Here is a 16,876-nt window from a genome sequence, read left to right as displayed (position 1 = left end):
ATCTGGACAAATTGTGAAGTACAAATTAAATAAAAAAAGACTTTTGTTCTAGAAAACACTCCATTAACTTCACTGAAGAAATAAAACAGTCAAACTCGAAGATGGTATCAGCTGGGGGTAGCCATCCACACGTTATTTAGCAATTAAGTAAGAAAAATTTACCAAATGTCCAGCTGGACAAATTGTAAAGTACAAATTAAAACAGAAAGAAAAAAAAAAAAAAAAACGTGCGTGCGGCGAATAACAACACGTTCACGAACTTTGCGCCCGCATGCATCTGCTATAGTGGTATCCAATCCGGGTTTACTTTTGTCAATGAATACGCGAACAAAATATTCGAAATTATTCGAGTACCTAGAGTGCAATTTCGTTTAAATCAAAATGCTATTATCTGGTTGTATATCGATTTGATGTTTTTGGTGGTTAGTGGAATCGAACGTTACCGCAATTTGGAATTTAAAGTACCCAATCGAAACATCGCAGCTGACAGTTGCGATGGAGAAAAATCTCCGATAATATCTCTAATTACTCGGATCTTTGCACTTCATAATTACTTCAAACACAAGTATTTTACGTTAATTCTGTTTTTAGATTGAGCGCAGTTCGTTCGTGACACTCAGTACGTACATTTACAAATACAAACTCCTCGAACGAGCTTTCGCCTATTGTTCTCGCGTAGCAGTAATCTGGTGGTACGTCAAATTTGCTCGATTTCAAATTTCGATCTATTTACCCCAAAATTCCCGAATAATTATTTTGTCGATATAAATGAACAATTATTCCGTAGCTGGAGCGGAATTTGAAGTAAATGGAGATCAAATTTAACGCAAGGGTACATTGACTCCTGCCACTTTCTCATCGTTGCTTTCATTTCGTTCAACTTTCCCATCGCATTTCGGAGAAATGCAAATAATGTTTTTCCTTCCGCGAGAGATGCTCTTAGACAAACTGAAAGAATTTTTCGTTCGAAACTGGCCAATTTTTCACGAACACCCTCCCTCGCGATAGTTGTTGCAGCACATCATCATTTTGCAGCGAAAGGACTAAAAATATAGCTGGAAAGATACCAGTGAAGCTGATCTGAATGCAGCATGTTTGTATCTTTTTTTCTGAATTCTTTTTCGAAGACAAATGGTTACATAGCCGGTGAAAGGAAGCGATAATAACGGGTCTAAGTAAAAGTTTCGATTTCCTCTGGACTTGTTGGATTACGGGTTCTTCTTTCCTCGTTAATTGGTGTTATATTCTACGAAAATAATTATACAGATCGTTCACGTAATTTTGATATGACGAATTGGTTTCAAGTATACTAATTACGCTTTCATTAATTGGTATGTTGTATATTAACGCAGGGAATCTGAAGTCCAATAGTACGGTATAACATTTCCTTGTTTGAAAAGCCTTTATAATGATCATGAACAACGATTATACGATATAATCAGCAATCAGGGCTTATAATAAGTTAAAACTGTTTGCAAACATACGCAATGCTATTTAGTTTGTGTTAACGTTGAGATGCAAATTAGCAGAACAATGAAAATTTCAATGCAAATAAAAATAAACGTTTGTTACCTCATACTTGTACTTAATATTCTATTAATTACTATAATATACAGGGTGGTTGGTAACTGGTGGTACAAGCGGAAAGGGGGTGATTCTACGCGAAAAAAGAAGTCGAAAATATAGAATAAAAATTTTTCGTTCGAGGCTTTGTTTTCGAGAAAATCGACTTTGAATTTTCGGTCGATACGCGTGCACTTTATCGCGTCTCGTTATAACGGATCTCACTGTAGATCGTTGTCTCGATGGAAAAATTAAAAAAAAAAAATTTTTTTATTCTATATTTTCGACTTTTTTTCGCTTAGAATCAGCCCCTTTCCGCTTGTATCCGCAGTTACCAACCACCCTGTATATATATCAACTTAATAACTTAATGTCGATGTACATACAGTCTCGTTCATAAGCGTTGGAACATCTATTGCTTTTAGAAGAAAACGTTGCAATAAATGTAAAGTACAGAGAAAACGACTAATCAATCGGAATTTAATATTCATGCATCGATAAAGCAATAGGTAAATAAATAATGTCCACATGTAGCAAAAATTTGTTCTAATTATTTGCAAGGGTTATAGTAATATAGGAAATTTCAATAACCGTGAAATCGTTTATATTATACGTGGAATTGAATACGAACAGATGCAATGATAATGTAAATGTCAAAATTGATGAGAATAGTAATTGAAATAGTATCAGCGTGGTAGATAAACTATTTATTATAGATAAGAGAAGATTTAATACGGTTACACAAAATTGACGAGGCTATTATTATTATTATTATTATTATTGAGTTATGTATAATTTTGTGTGTCAGACTAGATTGGCCGCGTAGTAGTGACACACATATGTGAATATGAGTGCGCGGAAGTATGTGTGTGCGCGGCGTCTCGAAAAACAGATGAATGTAACTGTTCCGTTGACAGTGTGGTATGGAAGATGGTGAGACAAAGAAAGTGCTGAGACACGTGCAAATGTATATCGACGAAAATCCTGGAAATCGTTTATTAAATAAATCTAAAACTATTTTAATATGAATTCTAAGTGTAATCTTAGTGTTCCTTTACTTATATTTTGGCAATTAAGATCCACAATTCTCAACAATTACGATACCGAATGCATGAATCTTGAATAGTTTAACGTTTCGAATGAGATAATAAGTTTTAAAGGTTTGGCAATTTTCCAGCGATTCTTTGAATTTGCACGTGTTTTCATAGGTGCCTTAGTATAATTATCGACAGAGGTGAACATATCACGTAGGTGTAGTTTCATGTATAAACTTGCTTCCAAATAAACATACCTATAAACTGAAATCAATATGTTTTTCACATTTCTTGAGATTCTATTTGTTCCTTCTCTGATACGTTAACGACCACGTTTTGAAACGTAATTATCAATTATCCTTTTGGAAGTAATTTATTAAGGAAATGAAACTTAGCAAATCGACTTTCTTGGTAGCTCGGCAACGACCCAGTTCGCGAAATAAAGTAAACTGGTCTGCAAGTTTCTAGGAAATTCAAATGCTACTTAACTGAAAGAGGTCGGTCTTGTTCCGCGGAAATAGTTAAAGCACAAGTGGTTTAGGTTATATCTCGAAGGAAATGATCTCCGCCGAACTCAGATTCATTGCCAGATGATGTTTTACGCGTTACGGAAATGAGGATCGGCGAGAGACTCCGACCTACAAGGAAGCGCACGTCGAGGAAGTTGAGTGACCGCACATTGTTTTGCAGCCTTTCGAAGAAACAATGTGGATGCCATCGAACAATCTAACGAACGTCTACCTGCTACCTATCGCTATACCATTATGCACTGATGCAATGTTACACACGAGACCATGCACGAGCAGTGATGGAATCTGAAACATTTAGAGCCGATTCGAATCTGTATGGCTACATATTTGATGAAAAGTTCGAATTACTTTGAACGCGACTCGAAGCTTCGAGCTGTTGAAAGTCTTGAATCTTGATACGTTTTGAAGAATTTTTAAAGTCTTCAGCGTGTTGCAAGTCTTGAAACATTTGAACTATAACAGGTTTTGAATGTTGAAAGCTTCGATCGTCTTGCAAGTCTTCAAAGTCTCGATCATCTTGAAAGTCTTGAGTCGATAGTCTTGAGTCTTGATACGTCTTGAAGAATTTTTAAAGTCCAGCGCGTTGCAAGTCTTGAAACATTTGAACTATAAATAATTTGAATGTTGAGAGCTTCGATCGTCTTGATCATCTTGAAAGTCTTGAGTCGATAGTCTTGAGTCTTGATACGTTTTGAAGAATTTTTAAAGTCTTCAGCGTGTTACAAATCTTGAAACATTTGAACTATAACTAATTTGAATGTTGAAAGCTTCGATCGTCTTGCAAGTCTTCAAAGTCTCGATTATCTTGAAAGTCTTGAGCCGATAGTCTTGAAGAATTTTTAAAGGCCAGTGTGTTGCAAGTCTTGAAACATTTGAACTATAACAAATTTTAAATGTTGAAAGCTTCGATCGTCTTGCAAGTCTTCAAAGTCACGATCATCTTGAAAGTCTTGAGTCGATAGTCTTAAGTCTTGATACATCTTGAAAAATTTTTAAAGTCTTCGGCGTGTTGCAAGTCTTGAAACATTTGAACTATAACTAATTTGAATGTTGAAAGCTTCGATCGTCTTGCAAGTCTTCAAAGTCTCGATCATCTTGAAAGTCTTGAGTCGATAATCTTGAGTCTTGATACATCTTGAAGAATTTTTAAAGTCTTTGGCGTGTTGCAAGTCTTGAAACATTTGAACTATAACAAATTTTGAATGTTGAAAGCTTCGATCGTCTTGATCATCTTGAAAGTCTTGAGTCGATAGTCTTGAGATAAACGCGTGTACGATAGGTCGATCTTGCTGGATTTTCTATAACTTCCCGTGTCAACGATGCTGTTCGAACAAACGTAGGCGAAAATCACGTAAGACGTCGAACGCTGAAGCTTTCAAAACCCATCAACACTCTTGAGTGTCTCAAGACGATCAAGACTTTCGAGACCTTAGAGACTCAAGATTTGTCCAGACTTCCAAGAGTTTCCAGACTTCGAATCACGTTCGATGTAACTCGAATTTGTTGCCTCCTACATAATATAAACTCGAAACGATTGAAAGTGGTTCAGATCCCATCACAACGTACGAGTTGTCATTATCGTTCATCTTGCACTGTAACTGTTTTGCATACAAAAAACGTGGGCGCATTGTGGCGTAATTTAAAATATAAATGGAGAGTGTGTGTAATGTAATGACGAGCATGGTGGTCATCAAAGAATATCCATTTTAAACTTGTCTTCTTGTTACTCGTTTAATAAAATGATTCGATTAATCAGATACCCTCGAAATTGCGTCCTGTAAGGAATTAACTTCTTGTGTCTTGCCTTTCTTTTTATTTCTCTTTATCTTCTCGCACGATATTCGAACAAGTATCAGTTTAACCCTTTGACATAAAAATGAAACAGAACTCGACGTATACTAAAAATACCACTTAATATAGCTCGGCATAAAATTATGTGCGATTCTTGGTGTCTCGAATACGTCAACGTCTAAAATAACATACGAGGCGCTTTGCAGATGTTTTTGTGGGTTAAAAGTTTAATTTCCAAGAACTTGAGAATCGTCTATTTCACGGAACTATTCCGCAGAAAATTAAATTGAGAAAGAATTAAAATGCGTGAGAGACGTGTAAGCATCTCTCTGTTAATACCACAAGCATGAGCGTCTACGAAAGTATCAATTAATATAAATGATATACACTAACAGATTTCAAGTACTTAATATACACTAACTTACAAAATAATTAATTTCAATATTTTTCAGAACTAAAATATGAGGTAGATGATAGGAACCAAAGCATGGACATTAACATATAAAGATTACAATCAACTGTAATATATTACGATGTAGAATGCAATGTAAAATTTCAAATATTTTATATTTAAATTTGTATATTTAAATTATGAATTTGAAACTTTACGCGTATAATTAATGCACAGATAAAACGCTTCTTACGATGAAAAAGGCCAAACTTACAGCAACATTTTAAAGAAAGTTCCCTTTAAATCAGTTGTTTGTTTCGACTACATTTTTCAAATTTTCTTCGCGATTTATTTCATAATAGAGAACAACTTAATATTAAGTACAAGCTATTAACGCGTGATTTATCGAGAAGGCACATCAATTTTGACAGCTTTGTTTCAAAACTAATACATCGGAAGTTGAACGAAAAGCGACGTATTAACAATGTACGCGGCTTAATCACTCATCCTCAACACGAAAATCGATCAATTTCGTGCAAGATTGCTAACCATGTTACGCTCCCACTTTCAAAGTACAGCGAATATATTTTTCAATGAAATTTTGTTATTCATTTGCGTTTCCCATGACAAGTGCATCAATGTCAATTAAGACTGATGTATTTTTAAATGATCGATGGATTCCCAGTCGCAATTAAGTTACCATAATGGCGTATTCATTCGATCACTATAAAATGTTTCGATATAGAAAACAAAAAAAGGGAAACGTAAAATTGAACTTTAAATGATCCCAAAAAATATCTTCGTCGTTTTCAAGAATATGTAAAAGTCTCTACCTATGTTTAGCTAACCTATGTTTAGCTAAAAGCACAACTAATAAAAAGACAAATATATATGTCGGAGATGAAAGGACATCGGGGCCTTTCTTTTGGAATTTTTGGGAAGGTCCCCAATACTTTAGCTTAGACTTTTTATTATAGCTGTACTTAAATGATGAAACTTAGAAATAGTCGTTACGATTCAATCCTATTATGTTTGCCCGAGATTTGTGACAGTGGGCTTGGGCTCGAGGTGACACAACTGGTCGCCGAACGTAGCCCTGGTCACGGGATGAACGTTTTTACCTAACAGAGAAGTGCCAATATCGCGGGACACACGTTGTATTAACGATCAAACCCCGGGCAGGAGCAATGTCAGTTCTACGCGGGTCTGCCTAGCAACGGCGGCTGGAATTTTGTTGGTATCCCCGGCCAATATGCAACGAACAAACGCGATCGTAAGGAGAGGAAAGTTTCCATTGGTCTTTTATTCTTGCGATTACCTTGCAGAGTTTTCACATCGTCTTTACGTGCGGTATTATACCGAGCGTCACAGCAAACGTTACTTTGTGCTTCGAAATACATTCTACGTTTAACAAAGAGTTAGCCCGTTGACCGTAGATTCGTTATTGAACCTAAGAACATTGTCATTAACATCTCGAGTGTCTAATCACCACGGTTATTTGCCAAACTTTGTAAAAGTCATATTTATACCAGTAAATATAATCTCTATTGTGCAACAACGATGGCTAGTCCGAATGAAGATTCGTTACACGCCCCTAAACCTAACGCTAACCCATATATATATATATGAAAAATCGAAAAAACAAAAGTAAGGTCGCAATGGAAGAAAAAATTCAAAACACGTTTCTGCATTTATCGTGCTTACAACTACGTTTAGCTACAAGCGCAAATGGACTGACATAAGTAAAAAAGAAATATACGTATGAAAAAGCCAGAAATAAAACGAAAATCGCAATCAAACGAAAGAAAAAATTGGTCTGACAGGTCTTTGCGCGAGCTACTGCTGATCTTGTTACGTATCTGAAACGAATGGACAGCGTATCAGGTTCTCGCATGAGAGACTTTTAAAGAGGGTCGTCACGTTCGATGCAATCTGCCACCATTGACGCGAGTCTATGAAACTTCGAACGACGGTATTTACAGCTATCCACGTATTTCCAACCACGACCATATCTACTGCGCGTGTATCACAAGTATATGTATATGTATCTATCCCGATCGAGCGACTGTGTGGTAGTAAAGTTCGGTTGGATGGAATAGTTAACTGCGATTCAGCAGCAGTCGCAATTATATTAATCCTAAATCACAGCAATATGCTTCAATCTCCAACGTTATTAATTTACACCTATATTATTCTATATTAACATTTTGATTTTAATTTATACGTAAAGTGCGTTACGCTATACGGTATACGCTGTTTAACTGGAAACGATCAAATATCTGGAGAAATGCGAATGATGCGTTGCCGCTCGAACGTATTGGGACACTTTTTTTTAGTTTTCACACTGTTAAATGAAACTGCAATGATTTGCTTCTTCGTAATCGCCATAGTTACGTACAATAGTGTAATATTATCTTTCTTTCGCAAACATGTTTTTCACAACAGTGCATCTTCGTACAAACGTGAAACCAAGTCTGTAAAACGTGACGGTGCTTATCTTAATAAAATTAATTGGGTCGTACGTAATTCGACAAAATAATATAAAACAAAAAACGTGCGTCTATAATTTCCTCATAAAACGAAAGAAACTTTTCGGACAACCTGATATAATTTGATTAGATTCATCTTCGAAAGGCGATACACGGCAATAAGACAGGCGTCTGTAAGTGTTACATTTTATAGAAATATTTTATCGCCTGACGAATTCTTCCTTCAATTTTTCGAATTATAAAACAGACAAAGAAAGACGTTCTAAACAGACAGAAAGATTGCCAACGTTAACAGAACCAGAGGTATTTAACCAGCAAATGTATATATTATTATTTAGCAAATGCTAAAATGCATTGCATAAAACGACGTCTTCATCATTGACGATTGTAAAGTCAAAATATCTGAAGATACTCAAAAATCAAAAATATTCTCGCATTGCATGGTGGCAATCGGCAATCAAAACGAAAACTTCTCATCTGCAATGGTTATCGGTAACCAAAGAAAATTCTGTTATGTATAACGGCTATCGGTAATGAAAAGGAAAATCTTTCGTCTATGACGTCGGTAATAAAAGAATTTTGTCTCGTACATATGGTTATGGGCAATGAAAAGGAGAAGTCTTTCATCTTTATTGACTAATGGTAAGCAGGAACACTTTTATCGTTTAGGACGATTAGCCGTAACCAAAATCAGTTAAAATAATCTACTAATGATTATAGTGCAACTTAAATACTTGGAAGGGAGGATGAAGTGGAAGGACAGAAAAATGTTAGCAAGATTCAGATGTGGAAACGAGACCAAAGCAAGGAAATACTGGAAAGAAGAGGGAGAAAAAAGATGCAGACTGTGTAAAAAGAAGGAAGAAGACCTGAGACACGTAATAGAAGAATGCGAAATAACGGGAGGACCAAAGGACACAGAAAAAATACTAAACGAGACTGGAGAAGAACTAACAGAACTAAAAGCAATAATAGAGAAGAGAAGGCCAATAAAAGACGGGGAGGAACGACAATAAGGAAGCACAGCAGGGAGGCAAAAGCCCAAAAGTTGCAATAGTTTTTTGAGAGAGAATAATTAAGGGAGTGCAATATAATAGAGTGGATAAGAGGAGAGGTAGATATACAGGGTGGTTGGCAACTGGCGGTACAAGCGGAAAGGGGGTGATTCTACGCGAAAAAAGAAGTCGAAAATATAGAATAACAATTTTTCGTTCGAGGCTTTGTTTTCGAGAAAATCGACTTTGAATTTTGGCTCGGTACGCGTGCACTTTATCGCGTCTCGTTATAACGGATCTCACTGTAGATCGTTGTCTCGATGGAAAAATTAAAAAAAAAAATTTTTATTCCATATTTTCGACTTCTTTTTTCGCTTAGAATCAGCCCCTTTCCGCTTGTATCCGCAGTTACCAACCACCCTGTATATATATCAACTTAATAACTTAATGTCGATGTACATACAGTCTCGTTCATAAGCGTTGGAACATCTATTGCTTTTAGAAGAAAACGTTGCAATAAATGTAAAGTACAGAGAAAACGACTAATCAATCGGAATTTAATATTCATGCGTCGATAAAGTAATAGGTAAATAAATAATGTCCACATGTAGTAAAAATTTGTTCTAATTATTTGCAAGGGTTAGGTTGCCTCGATTGACGTTATTTTTTTAATTTTTCAAATTTTTAAGCTTTTATTCTATATTTTCGACTTCTTTTTTCGCGTAGAATCACCCCCTTTCCGTTTGTACCACAGTTATCAACTACCCTGTATAAGAAGCAAAATAGGTAAAAGAGATGTAAAACCGAAAGCTCGTCCAAAGCCGAAAGGCACGGACTAAGCAATAATAAATAAAAATAATAAAAATAATATCATAGTGCAGGTTTTGGTCATTTTGACTACAACTGTTACGATGGTTGAATTTAATATTCATCGATGACGCGTATACGACTGATTGGAAAGCAGAATGTTCTTATATCGTAGCATTCGGAAGATTCCAGGTAGTTCTGCTGCTATGTATTAATTTATCAAACGAATACCAGCACAGTAAAAGCATTGTGAATTGGAGAACAGGCTGAAACACTGATGCAATGCAAAGTTGCATATTCATCGGCTGTGCAAGTTGTTTGCGAACGTGTATGAAACTCTTGAATAGTTGGTGGAAATGCGTGAAGCACACAAACGCTTGATAGATGTTCGCCATAAATGTTTGCTAACATCTTCAAACGCTCGTGAACGATTGTGCGAAGTCTGTGCAGCCGATGGAAATTCAATTTACGAATAATGATAATCCATTTCAGGATACGCGTAAATATTAGAATACTGGTAACGCGTGTATGAGTTTTACCTTTCGCATGAATTTCGATGAAATATTATAATGGCCAAGTAGCAGGTGTATACCGTCGTTTTCACTTCACAGATTTATCTTTTCCATGTGCAATGTGCAAACTTTCTGTTATTCGAATGTCATTGATTCCGTAATGATTATCAGAATATTCGTATTATTATGTAGGTTCGTATGTTACAAGCATTACGTAATGTGTTATATTTACATTATAAATACACAAGATAATGTGTTTAATGTTCGTAACAATTATTATCAACGATCGTTTGAAAGATATTTTAACAGCGTTACAAGTTTTAATTTCCTTGCGATAACATGCACTGGTACACTTTAGTGGAGATTTTTATGAAATAAATATCGACGAATCGGCCCTGGTTCCGAAATTGACTGGCTAGATTTGATAATGATCATTCGTTTATTAATCGTTACTGTACATATTTCTAGAAATAACCAATTTTCAACACTTATTTTTAAATTGTCTAAGATTGCCGTTGATTAAACAAAATTAAAACTATTTTGATCAAAAACGTGGACAAAAGTTTGGGCAATTGTTATGAAATATTTTAAAAGACTTTTATTTTATTGACTTATTATTTGAAAAATTCTTAACTCGAGCCTATATAATTTCTATTCTTCTATATTATTTATTATTTATATTTCTATTTCTATTCTTCTATATTATAGATCGTATCAAAAAATACACGCGAGTCATCGTAAAAAAGCGAAAACGAAAGTGAATATCGCGTAGAAAGTAAAAGATATTCCTGATAAAAAGCAATTTCGAAGTTCGACATATTGACGATACAACGAAGAATTTTTTTACAAAAATGACCAATATAACTGTAATTCTTCGATTGTGTTCTAAAAATTAATAAAACATATTAATACTCTGTTTTTGATAGAAATGAATTTTGATGTGTGGCATAAATCGAAATATTGAAAAGTGTTCTACACAAACGAGCAATATTGCTACAGCTACACATTTATATTTTTCATTTCGTATGGGAATACGATAGCAGGAGGTAAACATGGTGGAAAATTGAAATTTTAAAAAATTTAAATATGAATCAATGGAAATATATTGGAGGGAATTAAATTTCACAAATTCATGAATTTCAAAAATACACGTTAACTTTTAGTTTGACAAAAACCTATTACACATTGTAACGTAATACCATACATTGTGTACCGAAATTACTGTTGTTATTATAAATATGCACGTAAACTTGTCTTTTTGTTAACATTTCAAAAAAGTCAGGTAAACAGCTTTACAGAAATTAGTAAATTCCAATTGCCAATTTTCGTACAATTTTTGAATATTGTTTTCCTGTTTCAGAAATAAAGTAGAAAACCTGACAATGTTATAAACACTATTCTTCAAACTTACTATCTTACGTAGGATTTATTATAATTTATGCTATTCTCTCGACGAATCAACTCATGGAAGTAAGTAAACTCATTTGTTTCTTGAGAAATAACTATTAATCGCGTGTATATGTAATAAAATTAAGGATTAATAATTAATAGAATGTGGAATTGATCTGTCTTCTGGCTTCCGCGAGACTTGTATGTCACTGTGTTAAAATGTATCGACTTTTGTTAACAATTTCTCGATACCCACGTGATGAATCGATTCTAGATTTTACGCTTTGGCCCTTCCGCGCTTCCAATTAGTTTCGCACGAAATTTCACAGTACTTTTGAATTCTGAGGTTTACGCCAGAACTACCTTAAACTTCGCTAATTATCGTCTAAGTACGAGTAAACAATCAACGACCAGTTATTCTACACGTGAAAATAAGTCGAATCTAAAATAAAATCTTTTCGTTCAAGTGCTGGTTTTCAACAAATACAGTTTGAACGTGTTTAGTGGGAAACTGATTCGGTGGACGCGCATGGTAAATTTTCAGGTCATATTTTTCTTGAAAATGGAGCATCTTATAAACGATTTCTATTCTATATTTTCTACTTGTAGAACGTCATTTTACACGTAGAATAATCTCCCAGGAGCTGCTTTAAAATTGGTTTCTCGGTCGTTCAAAAAAAAAAAAAAAAAAAGAAAAAAAAAAGGAAGAAAAGAAAAGAAAATGACAATTAAACGTACTCTGAAAACGACTTTCTTATATCGTTCAAATAGAAAGGAAGCAGACAAGGGAACACAACAACAGTAGTGCATCAGCCGGGGTTAAACTCATCGCATACTCGGTGCATTGGTACTCGAGAGAAGCGGACGAAATCATTCAAAGTTTGCCCGAAAGTACGATTGCGGCAGATGGTTTGACTTGGAAGAACATTCAGGTCGGAAATAGACGACGTTTCGCATTCGCCTCGAAATGCGAGTTCCGGCTGGGTGGACGACTTGCAGTGAATAGTGTTGGCACTCGATATCCGCGTCACCGGAAAAAGGTAGAGGTTGATATTTTTTCCCCCATCAAACCGTACAAGAGTCGACAGCTTCGACACAGACGGGCCCGTGCCTCGATATTCCCAGTCGATTATTAACTTTTCGCACCGTTACTTTTTAATAATACACCGTCGAACCTACGATTCCGTCAATCGTCGTTCTTACGTTCGATCGTAGCTTCGACGCACGATATAATATCGATCCGTGTCACGTGAATGTGCCACGCCATTGTTTTATGTTGGAACTGTAAGAAGTATCAGGCCTGTTAGTATGAAACCGGAATTTGCCTACAGATGGCCCTAGCTGATAATGTAGTTATCACTAAACTGCGTCATTGATGCCAAAAGTCTTTGTTGACATCTCACAAACATTTTCGACTCAGAACAATACAAGTTTCATACAACAGCGTAGTTTGTAATAGCTTTGAACATGTCAAATTTTGTGCCTGGAAACTACGATTTGCGGACAGCATTTTTTGTTACCATTTGAAGAAAACTGCTGCAGAATCGCATCGAATGATTGTCGAAGCTTACGGTGAGCATGCTCTTGGTAAATCACAGTGCTTTGAGTGGTTTAAAAAATTTAGAAGTGGCAATTTTGACGCGAGGAACGAAGAACGTGGGAGACCACCGAAAAAGTTTCGAGACAGCGAATTGCAAGCACCGTTGGACGAGGATGACGCTCAAACGCAACAACAACTCGCTGATCGATTAAACGTGACACGAGAAGCCGTCTCCATGCGTTTGAAAGCCATGGGAAAGATCCAGAAGGTGGGAAAATGAGTTCCACACGAACCGAATGAAAGACAGCAGGGAAACCGAAAAACCACTTGCGAAATGCTGCTCGCTAGATACAAAAGAAAGTCATTTCTCCACCGAATTGTGACTGGCGATGAAAAGTGGATATATTTTGAGAATCTTAAGCGTAAAAGATCATGGGTAGCTCTAGGCGAACCACCGACATCGACTACAAGACGAAATCGCTATGGACGGAGGACAATGCTCTGTGTTTGGTGGGATCAGAAGGGTGTGATCTATTCTGAGCTGTTAACACCTGGTGAAACCGTTAATACCGAACGCTACCGACAACAAATGATCGATTTGAATCAAGCTTTGCGTGAAGAACGACCAGAATATCAAAAAAGGCAAGACAAAGTAATTTTGCTTCGTGATAATGCACCATCGCATACAGCAAAACCGGTGAAGGAAACGATCGAAGCGTTCAGTTGGGAAATACTTTCGCACGCGGCTTACTCACCAGACTTGGCTCCGTCCGATTACTATTTATTTGCATCGATGGGACACGCACTTTCTGACCAGCACTTCGCTTCTTACGAAAATGTACGAAAATGGCTCGATGACTGGTTCGCCTCAAAAGAGCGACAGTTTTTTTGGCGTGGCATCCACCAATTGCCAAACAGGTGGGAAAAGTATAGCTAGCGATGGGCAATTCTTCGAATAAAATATTTTTAATCATTTCCATACAATAAACGTGTATTTTCTATAGAAAAATTCCGGTTTCATATTTGCATGCCTATTTACAGCGTCGTTGAGACTCTTCGTCCTACGCTACCATTGTTTCCACGCTTTATTTTAATGTATCGTATATATACAGAGTGTGGCGAACTTAGACGGCCAAACTGCGAGGGCTTAACACTTTGACTGCAACGTTGGTCATATACGACCGGCCACGGTTTCTCCTATGACGTTACCGTGGTCATTGTTGACCTGAGCGCTTCAACTTCTTACGATTGTACAAATTGTATGAAAATTGACAGTTAGGGCACTCTGAATATAACCGATAAATAGAAGATACTTTGAAGTAAAAAGTGCTCCTTGAACAATTAAACATTTTTCATGTCATTTTAACAAGAAGCTTCGAAACTGAAGAAAACACAATTAGAATAAAGAAATATGGAGATAAGTGTATTAAAAGGAAACAAAATGCGATGGACTGCTTCTTGGATAATAAAGTTATAAGGTAGTTAGTAAGATTGTATCGACGACTCTAATACTTTTCGAAAGCTGCGGCCGCAGAAGAGCGATTGCGAAACTTGTTTACTTAGAACTTTTGTGCTATCAAATTGCGCGACAACTATACAAAGTATACACCACCCGTGAATATTTTACTGCGTAAGACTACTATATAGTTGGTTTCAGCTGACATAAAGCAGACTATGAAGGGAGAAACGAAAGGAGAAGCCCAGAGGAGGAAAGAACAGGCAGTCGAGTAGCCCGAAGGATAGTTGGCTTCTGAAAAGAAAATGCCATTCATTTGCACGTGCCAAGAGTTTTGACGCTCTTCTCTTTTCGTGTGAAAACTGATTAAGCAGTGATACAAGCTTCTGGAATATGCTTCCAATAGGACGATTCAAATTTTAACAGAAACACTCAGTTCGCTCACTTTCTGCAACAACGACGTAACTTTTACAAAATTGCTAGTTTTCCAGTTATTAGCACGCAAATACCAGTCGCTCCTTGTGCTTTCCGCTGGTACAGTCCTACGAGTGAACTTTAAAACTTCAACCGCGTCGTTAGAGCGTCAATTCATATTCACGGATCATCGTTGAAACTTGTTTTTCCTAAAATCGTGATTCTTCTATTTACGCGAGTGTTGCAGCAAACGAACGAGTTGATATTATAGAGTTTCCTAGGAGATCGTCTAAGACAACGACAAGGTAACACCATTAGCAAACATATTCCAGAAAGGTCACAACAATGCACACAATTTGTCCACACCTTGTGAGAAGGAAGTGTACGACTGGCATGAACGCACGATAAATCTAGAGTCCTGCCTGCAAGTGCCCATTCCAAATCCTCCCCAACTCCATAAATTAGCTACAACCTGCAACACAAACAAAGCCCTTGGCATTGAGAAGATTACCACTACTGAATTACAAAAAGATTGCATAGTAAAGTCGTTATACAATTTCGCTATGTCTAGAAAGGATCTTTCGTATTATGTATATTCCGTGTAATTTTCACGTTTTCTACAAATACATACAAATGCGCAGCCTATCGATAACGATAATACAATTATTTCTATCGTATTGAGTTGAACGGAAAGTCTGCTTCCTCTGTTCGTAGAAAGATGGATCGGAGTTGAAACAACGGCTACTGATTTCCATTTAATTGATCTAATCTGGTGTTGAATCTGTTGTTGATTAGGTAACAGTCAACTGTGGAACGCAAGATAAATATTTATCGAAGTACTTGTTTTTCGTTGGATTGGCGCGAGTTCGAATATGGTTCACCGAGACAATGCAAGACCAGGCGTGTCGATCGTCGCAGGACAAAAAAAAAGGATGTTGTACCTCGTTTGCCATCTTCTGTCCATCTTGCACGCTCAGATTATCGCTTATTCCGCTCGTTACAAAATTACCCCGACCATAGGAGCTTGTCTTCTTTGAAAAATTAAAAGGACGAGTTGGAACGTTTCTTCTCCTCCAGAAAACTGAACAATTCTGCGCCGATGCAATAACGAAATTATCACAAAGATGGTGAAAAGTCGTGGAAAGGAATGGAGCATAAATTGAAAACGATGCACGAGAAGAAAAGAACAGATCGTGCAATTTGTCCGTAAAGACGGAACGAATTTTCCGTTCGACCCAATATATTTAAGGTAACTGATTATAAAGGAAAATGATTATACAAGAATATGCCAGTTAGCCTAAGAACGTCAGCATGCTACGATTAACGAGAGCCGATAACTAATGAAAATTTTAAGCTGTTTATAGTCACCTGTCGTATGCTGTGAGCCTTCGATATTGGACAACTATACTCGCTTTGCTAACACAAGGATTAAGATCAAACTCTCGCAGATTCGTGGACGTTCGCCACATATATCTATCATTGCGGATTACTATACGCTTTTCCTCCTTTACGTTTTCCTAGAGCTGACTTGGTTTAGGATTAAACCTTCGATCTTCTGCCTGATCCTTTCAGTCCTCTAACTTTAACGAAATTACTGTATCTTGACAAGGATTACAAGATTCTTAAACAAAAACAGAAATTATTGTAAGTGTTTAATTATTATTAATATCAAGTATCAAACGGATAGGACCGTTCAATGGAACGTTTAAAATGTGGAAAACCTTTGCTCTGAAATATTGTTCTGAAAAATGTTTCGTTCTCAAAATATTTCAGACTCTTCGATCTCCAGATTTATTGTAGGCTTATATGCCTGCAGACTTTTCTAACACCCGGTATCGATCGATACAAAACTACTTCTATAAATAAACTGTATCCTACGTAATACACGAACATAAAATAGCCGCACTTTATTAGTTTAAGTTTGCAAAATGATAATTCGTTTCAGAGTTAACAAAGACCACAAAA

At 36.4% G+C, this 16,876-nt stretch overlaps 1 protein-coding gene across 1 annotated transcript in view; it reads right to left on the bottom strand.

Moving 5' to 3' along the window:
• LOC117212943 (CCR4-NOT transcription complex subunit 6-like) overlaps positions 1-15,390 on the bottom strand; it is a 126,426-nt gene extending 111,036 nt beyond the window's left edge. The window contains exon 1 of the mRNA XM_033458102.1: positions 15,278-15,390. Coding sequence (XP_033313993.1) covers positions 15,278-15,347 — 70 coding nt within the window. The 5' untranslated portion in view covers positions 15,348-15,390. The remainder of the gene's footprint in view (positions 1-15,277) is intronic.
• Between the last annotated feature and the right edge of the window lie 1,486 nt (positions 15,391-16,876).

The sequence above is a fragment of the Bombus bifarius genome, unplaced genomic scaffold (assembly GCF_011952205.1).
Source record: "Bombus bifarius isolate JDL3187 unplaced genomic scaffold, Bbif_JDL3187 scf7180000008421, whole genome shotgun sequence".
NCBI classification, from domain to species: Eukaryota; Metazoa; Arthropoda; class Insecta; order Hymenoptera; family Apidae; genus Bombus; species Bombus bifarius.
The sequence above is the reverse complement of the archived record's forward strand: the minus strand, read 5'-3'. Positions and strand labels throughout refer to the sequence as shown.